This window comes from Hyla sarda, chromosome 8, assembly GCF_029499605.1.
Source record: "Hyla sarda isolate aHylSar1 chromosome 8, aHylSar1.hap1, whole genome shotgun sequence".
Taxonomy (NCBI): domain Eukaryota; kingdom Metazoa; phylum Chordata; class Amphibia; order Anura; family Hylidae; genus Hyla; species Hyla sarda.
In genome coordinates this window covers 12776436-12791710 of record NC_079196.1, presented here as the reverse complement: position 1 = coordinate 12791710, position 15275 = coordinate 12776436, and the positions used below count along the sequence as shown (strand labels likewise).

Sequence of the window (15275 nt, the reverse complement as noted above, 5' to 3'; positions counted from 1 at the left end):
GGGGGGATATAATGACACGGGGCATCGGGGGGGGAATATAATGACACAGGGGGCATCAGAGGGGGGAATATAATGGCGCAGGGGGCATCAGAGGGGGGAATATAATGGCGCAGGGGGCATTGCGGGGGGATATAATGACACAGGGGGCATCAGAGGGGGGGAATATAATGGCCCAGGGGGCATCAGGGGAGGGGGAATATAATGGCGCAGGGGGCATCAGAGGGGGGAATGTAATGGTGCAGGGGGCATCAGAGGGGGGAATATAATGGCGCAGGGGGCATCAGAGGGGGGGAATATAATGGCGCAGGGGGCATCAGGGGAGGGGGAATATAATGTCGCAGGGGGAATCAGAGGGGGGAATATAATGGCGCAGGGGGCATCAGAGTATTCTGATTTAATTGCTGTGCTGTCACTTTGAGGAAAAAAAAGTTGGTGTGCATTACGGTTTGGGCACTCGGGCTCAAAAAGGTTCGCCATCACTGCTATAGGATCTCCAAATCTGGTTTGATGTCATTCAGGGCAGGCCATTGATAATTGGGATCCTATTCTTCCTTGCACATATTTGTAGATTATGTTGATCCCCAGATCCCACCAGAATCGATTGGCTCTCTCTTGTTGGGGAAGATGGAATGATCCCTCCATAGATGATGCTCTGGAGTCCAAGGGCTGTGTGCCATTATTTCTTTGGTCTATAGCCGTGGTCTCCAGACGTTGCAAAACTACAACTCCCAGCATACCCGGACAGCCATTGGCTGTCCGGGCATGCTGGGAGTTGTAGTATTGCAACATCTGGAGGACCACATTTTGGAGACCATTGGTCTATAGTAATAGTAACTAACAAAAAATGTTTTGTCTTCGCCTCAGTCTCTTCTTTACCGGTATCAACTTCTCTGATCCTGAACAATTTGTTTTTCTTCAATCAGATGTCTTTGGTTTCATCCAAAAATTCATTAAAAACCAGAGAGTAAATCAGCAGAAACTGACAGCAAAGCCTCTAGAGGAGACGAAAATCATCAGGGCTGAAGGGTTACCCCCAAACACACAAAAGGACCTGCTTGTCTTATATTTTGAGAGCTCAAAGGTCGGTGGTGGCGAAGTTCAGGAGGCAGTGATGATCCCGGAGGAAGAGGCCGCTCTGATCACCTTCTCTGATGCACAAAGTAAGTGACGTGACAGGGTGTAGAGTTTGGGATCCACCAGACCTAATGTGTTATATAGAAGTAGAATAGATATTGTTCTAGATGAGTTTTTGAGGGGGTCACCTCATTGCTTTCTTGTGAAGCTTTTTCTTGTGATAATTACTTACATTCCAAAAACTAAAATATTATGCCATGCATATAGCCAGAATTTATTCATAATTTATAATACTGATGGCTGTACTTAAAGGGGAACTCCAATGGAAAAGAAATGTTTTCGAATGATCTGGTTTGAATTTTTTAAATGACTTCTATTAAAAAAAAACTCTTAACCCTTCCAGTACTTATCAGCTGCTGTATATTACAAATAAATGTGTGAAGTTATTTCTAGAGATGAGCGAACTTACAGTAAATTCGATTCGTCACGAACTTCTCAGCTCGGCGGTTGCTGACTTTTCCTGCATAAATTAGTTCAGCTTTTCGGTGCTCCGGTGGGCTGGAAAAGGTGGATACAGTCCTAGGAAAGAGTCTCCTAGGACTGTATCCACCTTTTCCAGCCCACAGGAGCACCTGAAAGCTGAACTAATTTATGTAGGAAAAGTCATCAACTGCCGAGCCGAGAAGTTCGTGACGAATCAAATTTACTGTAAGTTCGCTCATCTCTAGTTATTTCCAGTTTGACCACAGTGCTCTCTGCTGACACCTCTGTCCATGTTAGGAACTGTCCAGAGCAGAAGAGGTTTTCTATGGGCATATGCTTTTAATCTGGACAGAGGTGTCAGCAGAGAGCACTGTGGTCAGACTGGAAAGAACTGCACAATTTTCTCTGTAGTAAACAGCAGCTGTTAAGTACTGGAAGGATTAAGATTTTGAAATAGAAGTCATTTACAAATCTGTTTAACTTTCTGGAACTATTTGAAAATATTTGTTTTCCACTTTGTGACGCCCCCTCCCATTGACTTGCATAGCGGGAGCAGGGCGTGATGGGGGGGGGGGGCGGAGTTGTTGTGACGTCACGATACTCCGGCCCCGTGGTCAGCACCCGGCAGTTTGTGAGCTGGCAGCGTGGCGTGCAGCTCAAAGAGGTGGGTGCCGAATGCAAGATTGTGGGGGTCCCCTAGCGGCGGGACCCCCGCAGTCAGACATCTTATCCTCTATCCTTTGGATAGGGGATAAGATGTCTTAGGGCTGTAGTAACCCTTTAATACTTAAAAAAAATCATGGCCTGCTGATATCTGTGGAAGGACCTTGTATCCTGGCTTATCTGTCTTATACACATGGTATGTCTTTCTTTCTTACAGTTGTGAAGGTCATACTAGAAAAGGAACATATGATAAGTAAGAAGGTGATCTCTGTGTATCGATACTACCCCACTTTAGGTACAGTCCTGTATGGGAGACAGAGACCTACTGTAGTAAAACCACAGTCCATCGAGTTCCCTATCAGTCCATACTTATTGGAGTTTATATGGAATGATGCAAGATTGAAAGAAGGCATAGAGAAGAGCATGTCCAAGAAAATGTGTGAGATCCTATGGCCAGATCAGAATTGCTCAAACCCAGTCATCACTTTGTGTTTTCCCAATTCACTATCATCACATCTCAGGACAATGGCAAAGGTTGCCAGACATGGACCCGAGACGGTATCTGCTGAGTTCTCAATGATTATATCAAGATATAAAGTCATAGACTGTAAAATAAATCCTTCAGGGTGGGAGGACATCAAGGAACAGACCTCCACTTCTGCCTATGAAGGAGTACTGGTCAAACCCAACCCTGAGGCTGAGAAGGTCTTCCTGGCGGGCACAATGAAGGATGTTAATAGGATTGAGAAGACTTTTAGGAAACTGGTGGAGGAAATTAGCAAAAAAGCAGAAAGAAAAAGTCAGCTGTCCACCATGACAGAACCGATGTCTGCAGCTCTCTATCATATTATACGTAACAGTGGTGTGGAGAAGAAGATACTGGCAGATGTCCCAGAGCTGAAGATGGAATATGACCCATCCACTACAAAATATCCACCTTACCGGACTGCGAGATGAAGTTCTCCAAGCCAAGTGTGAAATACTTAGTGTTAAACAGCAGTTGAAATCTAAATCCATCCTGCTGGACCCGCACATCCTCCAGTTCTTGATGTTTGCTAACAATGAAGAGGTCTCGTGTTTCCTTTTCATACGTCACAATATTAATGCTCTAATTGAGATGGAAGATAATGGGATAAAACTGACCGGATACTCCAAAAAAGACTTAACGGATGCAGAAGAGCAAATAAGTCAAGAATTAATCTGTCAGCGAATCCCAGTTGAGCACAAGGCTCTCCTACAAAGTCCGGAGTGGAAAAGTCTCCAATCACATCTACATAACTCATACAATTCTAAGACCTCATCAGTCCTAATCCTAGAATTCCCCCCTGGAGCGGAGAACGATGTGGTGGTTGCAGTTTATCTTCCAGTGTACACAAGAGCTACAAAGAAATCCAGGACTTTGTGGAGGAAAACACTCCAGTGCAGAAGAACATCAACATGAGGTCAATGGCCGTCATGCAGTTCATCAAGGAGGAGAAGCACATTTTGGATAATCTGAAACGCATTAATGTTAAGGTTCTATTAAGACCTAAGAGCATGCAATTAAAGGGAACAAAGACTTATGTTGAGGAAGCAGCTTCCCATGTAGAGAAGATCCTGTCCTCTGTCTATGATGACACCTTGCGCATTGATAAACCTGGAGCCAAAAAGTTTTGTATGTCTCATGAAGAGTTGTACATAACATTGGCGAGGAATAAATTCAAATGTGTGATACATTTACAGAAAGACGAGGAAAATGATGAACATAGTGATGAAAATATTAGTGAAACAACTCTGGATGAGCCTCAATACCAGATACAACTGCCCCAGGGGGTGACTATATCGGTATACATGGGAGACTTGTGCCGTCACAGAGCAGATGTCATTGTTAATGCGGCCAATGAAGACCTGAAACACATTGGAGGTCTGGCGATGGCTTTACTGAATGTGGCCGGACCCAAACTCCAAAGTGACTGTGATCGTATTGTCTGTCAGCAGGGAGGACTGTTCCCCCGGTGAATCGGTAATCACAGATGCAGGAAATTTGCCATGTAAGCAGGTCATTCATACTGTGGGGCCAAGTGGAATTCCAGTTCATCACAAAGATGTAAGCATCTTCTACAGACAGCGATAATGAGCAGCCTAACATTGGCCGCCCAGCATGGTCATAAGTCCATAGCCATTCCAGCTGTCAGTTCTGGTATCTTTGGTTTTCCGGTACAAGTATGTGCACAAAATATAGCAGAGGCCATTAAAGAGTTTGTGCAAAGTAATAGCAGATCCAGCTCAGTGACAAATATAAATCTGGTAGACACTAAAGATGTAACTATCGCAGCCTTTACCAAGTCTCTGAAAGAACTGTTTGGAGAACAGAACTTAACCAGACACTCTGTGCCAAAAGCTATGGGGACGTCGCCTCAAAGTGTAGAGGAGGAGCAACTGCAAGTGTGACGGTAGGCAACCAAAAGATGGTCATCAGCGTCAAAGAAGGATTCCTTCAAGATGCCAAGTAAGTACCGCTCTTTAACGTTACAGAGGCCACTTGGTGACCACAATGTTGGGTTACTTACATTACTTACAATGGCTTTCTACTACGGATCGACCGATTATCGGTATGGCCGATAATCACGATTTTGGGCATTATCGGTATCGGCAATTACCTTGCCGATAAGCCGATAATGCCCTGCCCCCTGCACCGCCACGGCCCCCCCCACCCGACCCGCCGCGACCACCCCCCCGACCCACTGCACCGCGTCGCACCCCCCACCGTAGTGCTGGGCGGTATCCCGGTATGAACCGGATACCGTTTTTTTTTTTTCTCCCACGGTATGGATTTTTGCCCATACCGCTATACCGGTCGGGCCCCTCCCCCACCCTCCGAGTCAATAAAAAAAATTAAACTTAGCCGTAATGGGGGTGGTCCGGGCCATCCATCCTTCCTGTAGTGTCCGGCGGCATTCCGGGTGGAGAGTGAACCGGTCCGGGCTGTCCTTCTTCTCCAGGGGTCCTCTTCTCCACTCCGGGCAGGCTCCGGCCTAGTACGCTGCATAGACGCCGCTACGCCGTGACGTCAGGTGCGTCGCTGCGCAGCGGCGTCTATGCAGCGTTACTAGGCCGGAGCCTGCCCGGAGTGAAGAAGAGGACCCCGGAGAAGAAGGACAGCCCGTACCGGTTCACCCTCCACCCGGAATGCCGGACACTACAGGAAGGATGGATGGCCCGGACCACCCTCCCCGGACGGTCCCTGCAGCAACTGGGAAGGTGAGTCAGGGTTCTGGGATGGACAGGGGTCTGTACAATATACTATACCTACAGTAGGCCCTCCAGCTGTTGCAAAACTACAACTCCCAGCATGCCCGGACAGCCAACGGCTGTCCGGGCATGCTGGGAGTAGTAGTTTTGCAACAGCTGGAGGCACCCCGCGGCGCGGTGGGGGGAGCGGTGGCGGTGATAGGTCTTTGGACCCCCGGACACGCAGGGGGAGAGAAGCGGGTGGCGGCGGCGCTTTAAATCATTGATCTGCAGCGGTGTCGCGGGGGGATAAATAGCCGATAACTTATACCGGAATATCGGTATAAATTATCGGCTATCTGCCTTAACCTCCACAGATTATCGGTATCGGCCCTAAAAAACCGATATCGGTCGATCCCTACTTTCTACACATACTCTGTCCTCTAAGTTTTGTCGATTCTATATGTAAAATGGTGTTAAAGTGGTGTTCACAAAAGTACAGCGCATTCAGAAGGTCTTATGGCACTTTCACTTGTTTCACATTTTGTTAAATTCTGGTTTCCCCCCAACATTCTGCCCTCCGTACCCAATATTGACAAAGTGATAATAGAAAGTTAGAAATCTCTGCTGATTTATAGAAAAAGAAAAACTATAATCTTGCAATGACATAAGTATTCATACCCTTTACTCAGGACTTTAGTGAAGCCCCTTTGGTAGTGATTCCGGCCTCCAGTCTTCTTGGGGATGAGGCCACAAGGTTTACGCACCTGGATTTAGGGATTTTGTGCCACTCTTCCTAGGGCTGGGCGGTATATATACCGGTTCATACCGAATACTGAAATTTTTGTGCTGCACGATATGAATTTTTCCCCATACCGCAATACCGGTTGGGCCCCTCCCCCTTGGGAATGAATTATCAGCCCAGCGCTGCGCCGTCCCCACCTCGGGGAACTAATCATATGTGACCCGCCATCGCTGTTCTGCCCTCCCCCCCCCCCCCCCCAAATCATGTTACCCGCCAGCGCTGTTCTGCCCCCCCCCCCCCCACCAAATCATGTTACCCGCCAGCGTTGTTCTACTGCCCCCTCAATTAATTATAAGCCCAGCGGGGTACTACTCACATATGTCACCCGCAAGCACTGCCCGATTTTTTCACGGGTTTGAATTTTTCACCTCACACCGGCGCTGGAACTCTATAATGTACGCTAGTGGTCTCCAACCTGCGGACCTCCAGATGTTGCAAAACTACAACTCCCAGCATGCCCGGACAGCCGTTGGCTGTCCGGGCATGCTGGGAGTTGTAGTTTTGCAACAGCTGGAGGTCCGCAAGTTTGAGACCACTGCTGTATGCTGTATCCCTATGCCCGGGCTGCAAAAGATAAACAAAATAAACTTTTAACTTACCTACGTCGGCCTCACGCTCTTTCTGGGTACTGGAACGTCGGACAGCCGTCAGCCTATCACCGGCCACAGCGATGTTCCACCCCGGCCAGTGATAGGCTGAGCCCACAGTCATGTAAGGAGCTCTGGCCGGCTTCTTACATGACAGTAAGTTTTACCTATCACTGGCCGTTGGCTGTCCGGGCATGCTGGGAGTTGTAGTTTTGCAACATCTGGAGGTCCGCAGGTTGGAGACCACTGGCGTACAGTATAGAGTTCCAGTGCCGGCGGCCCGCAACAAAGAGGAGGAGGGCAGTGCTTGCGGGTGACATATGTGAGTAGTACCCTGCTGGGCTGATCATTAATTGGGGGGAGCAGAACAGCACTGGGGGGGGTAACAGGATTTGGGGTGGGGTGGGGGGGGGGGCGAAAGAAATACCGTTATATACCGTGGAACTCTATCAGTTACAAAAATACCATGATACACATATTTGGTCATACCGCCCAGCTCTAATTCTTCTGTTCAGATCCTCTCAGCTCTGTACGGGAACTGTCGTGAAGCCATTTTCAGGTCTTTCCAGAGATGTTCCATTGGGTTCGGGCTCTGGCTGGGCCCCTCAAGGACATTCACAGAGTTGCGAGACCTTATATAGATAGGGCTGTGTCTTTCCAAATCCTGTCAATCCTGATCAAGGTGTAGAAACATCTCCAAGATGGTCAGGAGAAATGGAAGGAGCCCAAGCTAAATGTCATGTGTCATAGCCTGAATAACTATATCAATGGGAAATGTAAAATTTTTCTTTTTTAATAAATTTGCAATTATTTCTAAAATTCAATTTTCACATTCTCTTTATAGGTTATTGAGGGCAGAATGATGGGGGAAATTAGATACCTTTTTTTTATATTCAAATTTTAGCGCAATGAGCAACATAATGAAAAAATGTGAAAGGATCTGAAAACTATGAGTAACTGCTCCACTCTGGCTCTACAGAGGTTTTTGGTAAATCTCCCCCATTGTTCCAAGAGGCCACGTTCACACAATAATAAAATGTTCGGACATTCCGCACATTTGAATGATCCGGTGGGGGTTAGAACTGCTCGGAAATGTGCCATCTCATAGGCAGCAAAGCATTTCCGAACGGAAACCGCACAAAGAATAGACAAGTCTACTCTTCTGCAGTTGAATGATTTGGGATTTCCACAGGAGATGTTTCTACACAGTGCAGCAGAATCCAATGGAAATCCAAGGGACTTTGCTGCCGTGGAATGTCCGTGTAGAATTTATTTTTGCGGACATAGCCTGACAAGGAATGAACGCTTGTACATGCTGACACGTTGCAACAGAGCAAATCCAAACATGTTTAACTCAACACAGAAGAAATCGATGAAAGGTTTTCACATTTTAATGTAGTCTAACCTGTTTGTCACTGGAAGCATCTGCTTTATTTACTGGTGATTACCGTATTTATCGGCGTATAACTCGCATTTTTTAGGCAAAAATTTTTAGCCTAAAGTCTATCTGCGTGTTATACGCCGATAAGCCGCTGCAGTTCAATTATTTAAAGCGGGCGCTTTAAATCAATGAACTGCAGCGGCTTTTGCAGGTCCAGAGACCGCCACCACTGCCGGCTTCTCTGCACCTGCCTGACCTGGGGTCCAGAGACTGCCGGCGCCGCAGCCCCATTACCTCATTACCCCATCCCCCCCGGTTTTTCTGACCCCGCAGAAGCCCCCAGGAAAGGCAGGGGGAGAGAGGCCATCGCTGCCCGCTTCTCTCCCCCAGCCTTTTCTGGGGTCTAGAGCCCTGCTGCCGCCGCTTCTCTGCCCTGGCTATCGGCGCCGCTGCCCCATTGACTCCCCCATCCCCGGTTTTATGATTACCTGTTGCCGGGGTTGGGTCCGCGCTGCTTCTGGCTCCGGTGTGGCGTCTATGCGTCGTTGCTATGTGCTGCGAGGCGCAATGACGAGTGACATCACTCGTCATTGCGTAGCGCAGAGCAACAACGGCAGCAGCGCCGATAGCCAGGGGCAGAAAAGCGGCGGCAGCAGGGCCGTACACCCCAGGAAAGGCAGGGGGAGAGAAGCGGGCAGCGATGCCCTCTCTCCCCCTGCCTTTCCTGGGGGCATCTGCAGGGTCAGAAACAGTGTATCGGGGAATAGACATGCTCACACACGCACCCTCATTTTACCAAGGATATTTGGGTAAAAAACGTTTTTTACCCAAATATCCTTGGTAAAATGAGGGTGCGTGTTATAGACTGGTGCGTGGTATACCCCGATAAATACGGTATTCAGATTTTATAGTCAGTATAAATTCATTCAAATCATTCCCAGCTTGTACACTAAAAGAATTGGGGCAGAATTGTATGTGACCTGTGTCCCCTGTGTCTCTGTGAACAGACAGATGTGATTGTGAACAGTATTGGAAAAGACCTCCACCTGGACAGCGGCGGAGCATCCAGAGCCCTTCATGAGAAGGCAGGAAAACAGATGCAAGTATCTCTATCGAAAGAAGGATCCGGAGCCCAGGTGGTCGATGGTGCCGTTTTTGTTACTCCGGGCTTCAGTTTGTCCTGTAACATTGTGATTCATGTGGTCGTTCCACGATGGGACGGAGGAAAAGGTTTATCAGAACAGGTATCGGTCGGGCCAATATGGAGTAATGTACCCCAATAAATCCCACTCTTATGTAATGTATTATGGCATCTCCGCATTATGGGGGGGGGGGGGGGTGTAATGTTGTATTCCAGTGTTTCCCAACCAGGGTGCCTGCAGCTTTTGCTCATCTACAACTCCCAGCATGCCCGGACAGCCATCCTGACAAAATTGGTTTGTCTTGATTCAATCAATACGTATGGCCGACTTTAGGCATCAGTCTTTCAGGGTACTTAGAGGTCAGACATTCCATTGTAGATGGGTATAAATCGCAGTACAGTGACGATGCTTTTGTATGTCGGGGCCATCGCATAAACGGCTATCCAACAGCGTAGACTGCTTCAGCTGCCACCGGATAGCCGTTTACGGTGCCCCGTGTGCTCCGCTGAAGATCACTTACCTGTCCTCGGGGCTCCGGCGCATCCTCTTCGGGATCCCCTCCATCGTCGGCACTCTCCATCGTCGTCATCACGTCGCTGCGGCGTGCGTAGCGACGTGATGGCGGCGACGGAGAGCGCGGATGCCGGGGAAGCAGAGGCCTTGCCAGAGCGTCGGGGACACCCCGGGGACGCAGCGACAGCGATGGATGGCGACATCCCGGGCAGCGGTGACGAGCGGTGATGGTCCAGATCGGCAGGGACAGGTGAGTACAACTTCCTCTAACAGTGGTCTACAACCTGCGGGCCTCCTGATGTTGCAAAACTACAACACCCAGCATGCCCGGACAGCCGTTGGCTGTCCGGGCATGCTGGGTGTTGTAGTTTTGCAACATCTGGAGGTCCGCAGGTTGTAGACCACTGTCCTATACTTTACATTGCACGGATCCCTCAACATACGATGGTTTCAACAAACGATGGTCCGTTTGGAACGGAGTACCATCGTATGTTGAGGGACCACTGTATATAGAACAGGAACCTTATAGGTGGGCTTTACATTGAGTTATCTAGGCAAATATTGAGGCAGCCTAAACCCTAAATATACACAATTTATAGACGCTCTCTACATGACTAAGTTGCAGAGGTTGCACATGATAATCTTACGTTTTCAGGACGTCTTGTCGTACACAATGATATAATGTCCCTCATGGTCCAGTCCTTCTCTTTAGCTTTTTAGACAGACGATGCACAACTGCCTGGATACAGCAGAGAAGAAGCAGATGACGTCCATCACATTTCCAGCTATTGGGACAGGAATTCTGGGGTTTCCTAAAGACGTTGTGGCGTCTCTCATGTTTGATGAAGTTCTCAAGTTCATCTCCACATCCAAAAATCAGTCCCTCCGGCAAGTGACTTTTATGCTGCATCCGAAGGACACGGAAACCATAAAGGTAAAATAATAATTGTGATATCAGCATTCATGGATGATGGAGAGGATGTTATACAGTGGTCCCTCATGTTACAATATTAATTGGTTCCAGGACGACCGTTGTATGTTGAAACCATTGTATGTTGAGACCAGAACTCTATGGAAACCTGGTCATTGGTTCTGAAGCCACCAAAATGTCATCCAAAATAGGAAAAAGTGAGGATTAAAGAAAAATAAGTAGATAACTAATATAGATAAAGCAAAGTCCTTACATATAAAAGTAAGAAAGATCTGCTGGGACCTGTAATCACTGTCTATGTCAGTGTTTCCCAACCAGGGTGCCTCCAGCAGTTGCAAAACTACAACTCCCAGCATACCCGGACAGCCGTTGGCTGTCCGGGAATGCTGGGAGTTGTAGTTTTGCAACAGCTGGAGGCACCCTGGTTGGGAAACAATGGTTTATGTAGAGGACAGGAGCTTCTTCACGGTCCTATACAGGACACATAGTGTCCCAAATGGAGCCATCCTTACTTGGGCTCCAAAGAAGCAGCTAACCGTGGCACAGGTAAGGAGTAGTACAGAACTTGTAGTTCCTCCCTGTACTGTAGGGGGCGCTACCAGACACCAGTCAGTGCATACACTTCAGTAATACAGGTAAAGAGTGCAGAACATGTAATACCTCCCTGTACTGTAGGGGGTGCTACCAGACACCAGTCAGTGCATACACTTCAGTAATACAGGTAAAGAGTACAGAACATGTAATACCTCCCTGTACTGTAGGGGGCGCTACCAGACACCAGTCAGTGCATACACTTAAGTAATACAAGTAAAGAGTACAGAACATGTAATACCTCCCTGTACTGTAGGGGGTTCTACCAGACACCAGTCAGTGCATACACTTCAGTAATACAGGTAAAGAATAGTACAGAACATGTAATACCTCCCTGTACTGTAGGGGGGTGCTACCAGACACCAGTCAGTGCATACACTTCAGTAATACAGGTAAAGAGTACAGAACATGTAATACCTTCCTGTACTGTAGGGGGCGCTACCAGACACCAGTCAGTGCATACACTTCAGTAATACAGGTAAAGAGTGCAGAACATGTAATACCTCCCTGTACTGTAGGGGGCGCTACCAGACACCAGTCAGTGCATACACTTCAGTAGTACAGGTAAAGAGTACAGAACATGTAATACCTCCCTGTACTGTAGGGGGCGCTACCAGACACCAGTCAGTGTATACACTTCAGTAATACAGGGGTTTTACCAGTAAAATGTCCATTCTGATTGGTCGGTTCTTCCAGCCATTGACACGTTTCACAGATCTGGACTGTCTGTACTTTGTATGTTGAGTCTGGTTCCCGTTACAATGATCCAGAAAAAAACATTGTATGTTGAAACTACTGTAAATTGAGGGATCACTGTATTATTATAGGTGAGTTACACTGAGACATCAGTTGTGTGAGATATAGAAACAGTCAAGTAATCGGGCTCAGCACCTGCTGAATTTGCCTTCTAGTAAACCTTAGGGTAACTGTGTGTTGTGTTAGTGGGCGCCCATAACCATTGGTCTATTGCGTGCTTTCTATCTCTTGCACGTACTTTGTGTCTCTCACCCCATTATACAAATAGTGCTCCTCATTACAACCATATTATATTTAGGAATTTTACAGAAAACAAGGTGCAATAAAGGGCAGACCTCCTGTGCAGAGCAGAACGGTGTCTTCTCCAGCTGCAGAACCCATGGAGGAATCTGGAGCAAGCTCAGGCACAGGTAAGAAGACCCTGCAGAGACTCTATGAAGGTGGTGAGATAGGACCAACTCATTATAAAACCAAGGAGCATCTGTACAATAGAGGTAGAAGTAGCTATAGAGCCCATTCCAGGTCGGTCTTATTCACCTGCCCAGAGCTGTGGTGTCCAGGGGACTCAGTGCCAGCAAACAAGGAAGGGCATAATGGCCCACATTTATCATTGCAGTGCAAGTGAAGCATTTTTTTACACCTTTTTTTTTGTGTGTGCTGATAATGTGTAGGAGAACCAAATTTATTAAAAGGTAAAAGAGCTTTGATAAATTTTGTGCAATTTTCTGAAATTCCTGTCTACACATAGACCAAAAAGCTACACCATGTCTGGGCTGGTGTAGTTTTAGAGACTTTTCAGTGGCTTTGCGCCTTTTTTTGCTCCTTTTTACAAAAAGGGGCAATGATAAATCCCTTCCATATCATGTCTATTGCCAAAATCAGTGGATTGCAACTCAAAATCTGTGGATTGCAACTCAAAATCAACAGAAATGTGTAAACAAAAAGGGGCAAAAAAAAGGCACAAAAACCTGCTTGCGCCTTTTTTGCCCCTTTTTTAGACACAAAAAACTGTTTAAAGACAAAGATAAATGTGGGCCAATGTGCTTGAAAATTTCTTATCCTTGCAATATGGTCCCTGTCCTGTAAGTATATCACTGGGAGCATTATACAGTGGTCCCTCAACATACGATGGTAATCCGTTCCAAAGGAACCATCGTTTGTTGAAACCGTCGCATGTTGAGGGATCCGTGCAACGTTAAATATAGGACGTTATACTCACCTGTCCCCGCCGTCACCACTGCCCTGGATGTTGCCGTCCATCGCTGTCGCCGCGTCCCCAGGGTGTCCCCGCCGCTCCGGAACGTCTCTGTCGTCTGGGATCGTCGTTCCTCAATGCCGCCACTACGTCACTACGCACGTGATGACGACGATGAAGAGCGACGGCGATGCAGGGGATCCCGAAGAGGATGTTCCGGAGTGCTGCGGACAGGCAAGTAACCATCACCGGAGCTCACGGGGCACCGTAAACGGCTATCCAGTGGCAACTGAAGCAGTCTGCGCTGCCGGATAGCCGTTTATGCGATGGCCCCGACATACAAAAGCATCGTATGTTGATGCTGCCGCTGAGAGGCCATCGTATGATGAAATTATCGTATGTCGTGGCCATCGTAGGTTGGGGGGTCACTGTGTATTGCTGAGAAGTAGCATAGTCCAACCCGTATCTGGGTCCCCACCAGTCCAACATTATTCGCAGGTAGTGTTAGTTATGTTTTGAGTTCTTCTTTATTGACCTGCCATACAACAGAACACCCATAAGATCTGATGGCAATGTGTGGAATGGGATGATGGTGGAAGGCTTCACAGTAATGGCCGCTATTCGTGGTCTGACTATAAATTCTCCTTTTGTTTTTACTTCCGTACATTTGCCCAGTGATTGCCTTGCAGGTTATGTATAATCTTCCTTCTCATTCATCTCCCTCCCTGCAGCTTTCTTCGGAGCAGTAAAAACTCAAAGTCTGGGACTTCATGAAATGCTGGTCGGATCCATCACCTATCAGGTGAAGACAGGTGACATAACCAAGGAAGACACTGATGTCATTGTCAACTCAACCAACCAGACATTTAACCTCGCATCAGGTATTGATCAGACCGGCTATACTACATGTGCAGGAATAGCTTGGGTTGTGGCCTCTTATCTATACTAAGTGGGCAGCATGGTGGCTCGGTAGTTAGCACTGTTGCCTTACAGCTCTGGGGTCCTGGGTTCATATTCCACCAAGGACAACATTTGCAAAGAGTTTGTATGTTCTTTGTGTGGGTTTCCTTTGGGTTCTCCGGTACTTCCTCCCACACTTCAAAAGAAAACCATAGTAATAGGTTTAGATTGTGAGCTTAATCAGGATAGGGACCAGTTTGAGTGTACAGCGCTGTGGAATCTGTGTGCGCTATATAAAGAATAATTACTATAAGGGAATAGTTAAGGGATGATGGAGGTGAGCAAGGAAGGGACAGGGATCACATGATGGTGAGTAGGGGAAGAACAGGGTTCACATGACTGGGGAAGGGATAGGTGACATGATGGTGTGTGGGAAAGGGAACGGCATTGCATGACAAATGGTGAAGGGACAGGGATTACATGAGTGAAGAAACAGGGATAAAATGGCAGTGGTTGGGGAAGGGTCACAGGACAGTGAGAGGACAAGGGGCCACTTGACAGTGAGGGGGAGAACAGGGTGCACATTTTATTGTTTTAATACACTCTTTATACACATTCATAATTGATTTTTGTTTTCTTGCAGGTGTCTCTAAATCTATCCTGGAGGCGGCAGGGCCAAGTGTACAGGGCGAATGCGCTCAGCTCGGTAAGACATCATTTATCGCTCCCAGATGCAGATTAGAAACAGCAACTATTTAGTAGAAATCTGGTGCACAGCCGCTCCAAATATGTAGCATAGCCAACAGCACCTTCTGTGTGGGAAATGATAAAAAAAAACATTTTTTTTGCCAATATCTTGTGTACACAAAAATGGCAATTAGAGATGAGCGAACTTACAGTAAATTCAATTCGTCACGAACTTCTCGGCTCGCTGACTTTTCCTGCATAAATTAGTTCAGCTTTCAGGTGCTCCGGTGGGCTGGAAAAGGTGGATACAGTCCTAGGAGACTCTTTCCGTTCAAGTCTAAAGGCTCAGACTAACAA

General features: G+C 47.3%; 1 protein-coding gene across 1 annotated transcript in view; it reads left to right on the top strand.

Annotated features, from left to right (window-relative positions):
* The window catches only part of LOC130283809 (protein mono-ADP-ribosyltransferase PARP14-like), a 62835-nt gene that overhangs the window by 26096 nt on the left and 21464 nt on the right, over positions 1-15275 (top strand). The window contains 12 exon segments of the mRNA XM_056533318.1: positions 924-1160; positions 2438-3144; positions 3146-3572; positions 3575-4209; positions 4211-4277; positions 4280-4635; positions 4638-4712; positions 9211-9447; positions 10571-10792; positions 12435-12546; positions 14063-14212; positions 14875-14937. Coding sequence (XP_056389293.1) covers positions 924-1160; positions 2438-3144; positions 3146-3572; positions 3575-4209; positions 4211-4277; positions 4280-4635; positions 4638-4712; positions 9211-9447; positions 10571-10792; positions 12435-12546; positions 14063-14212; positions 14875-14937 — 3288 coding nt within the window.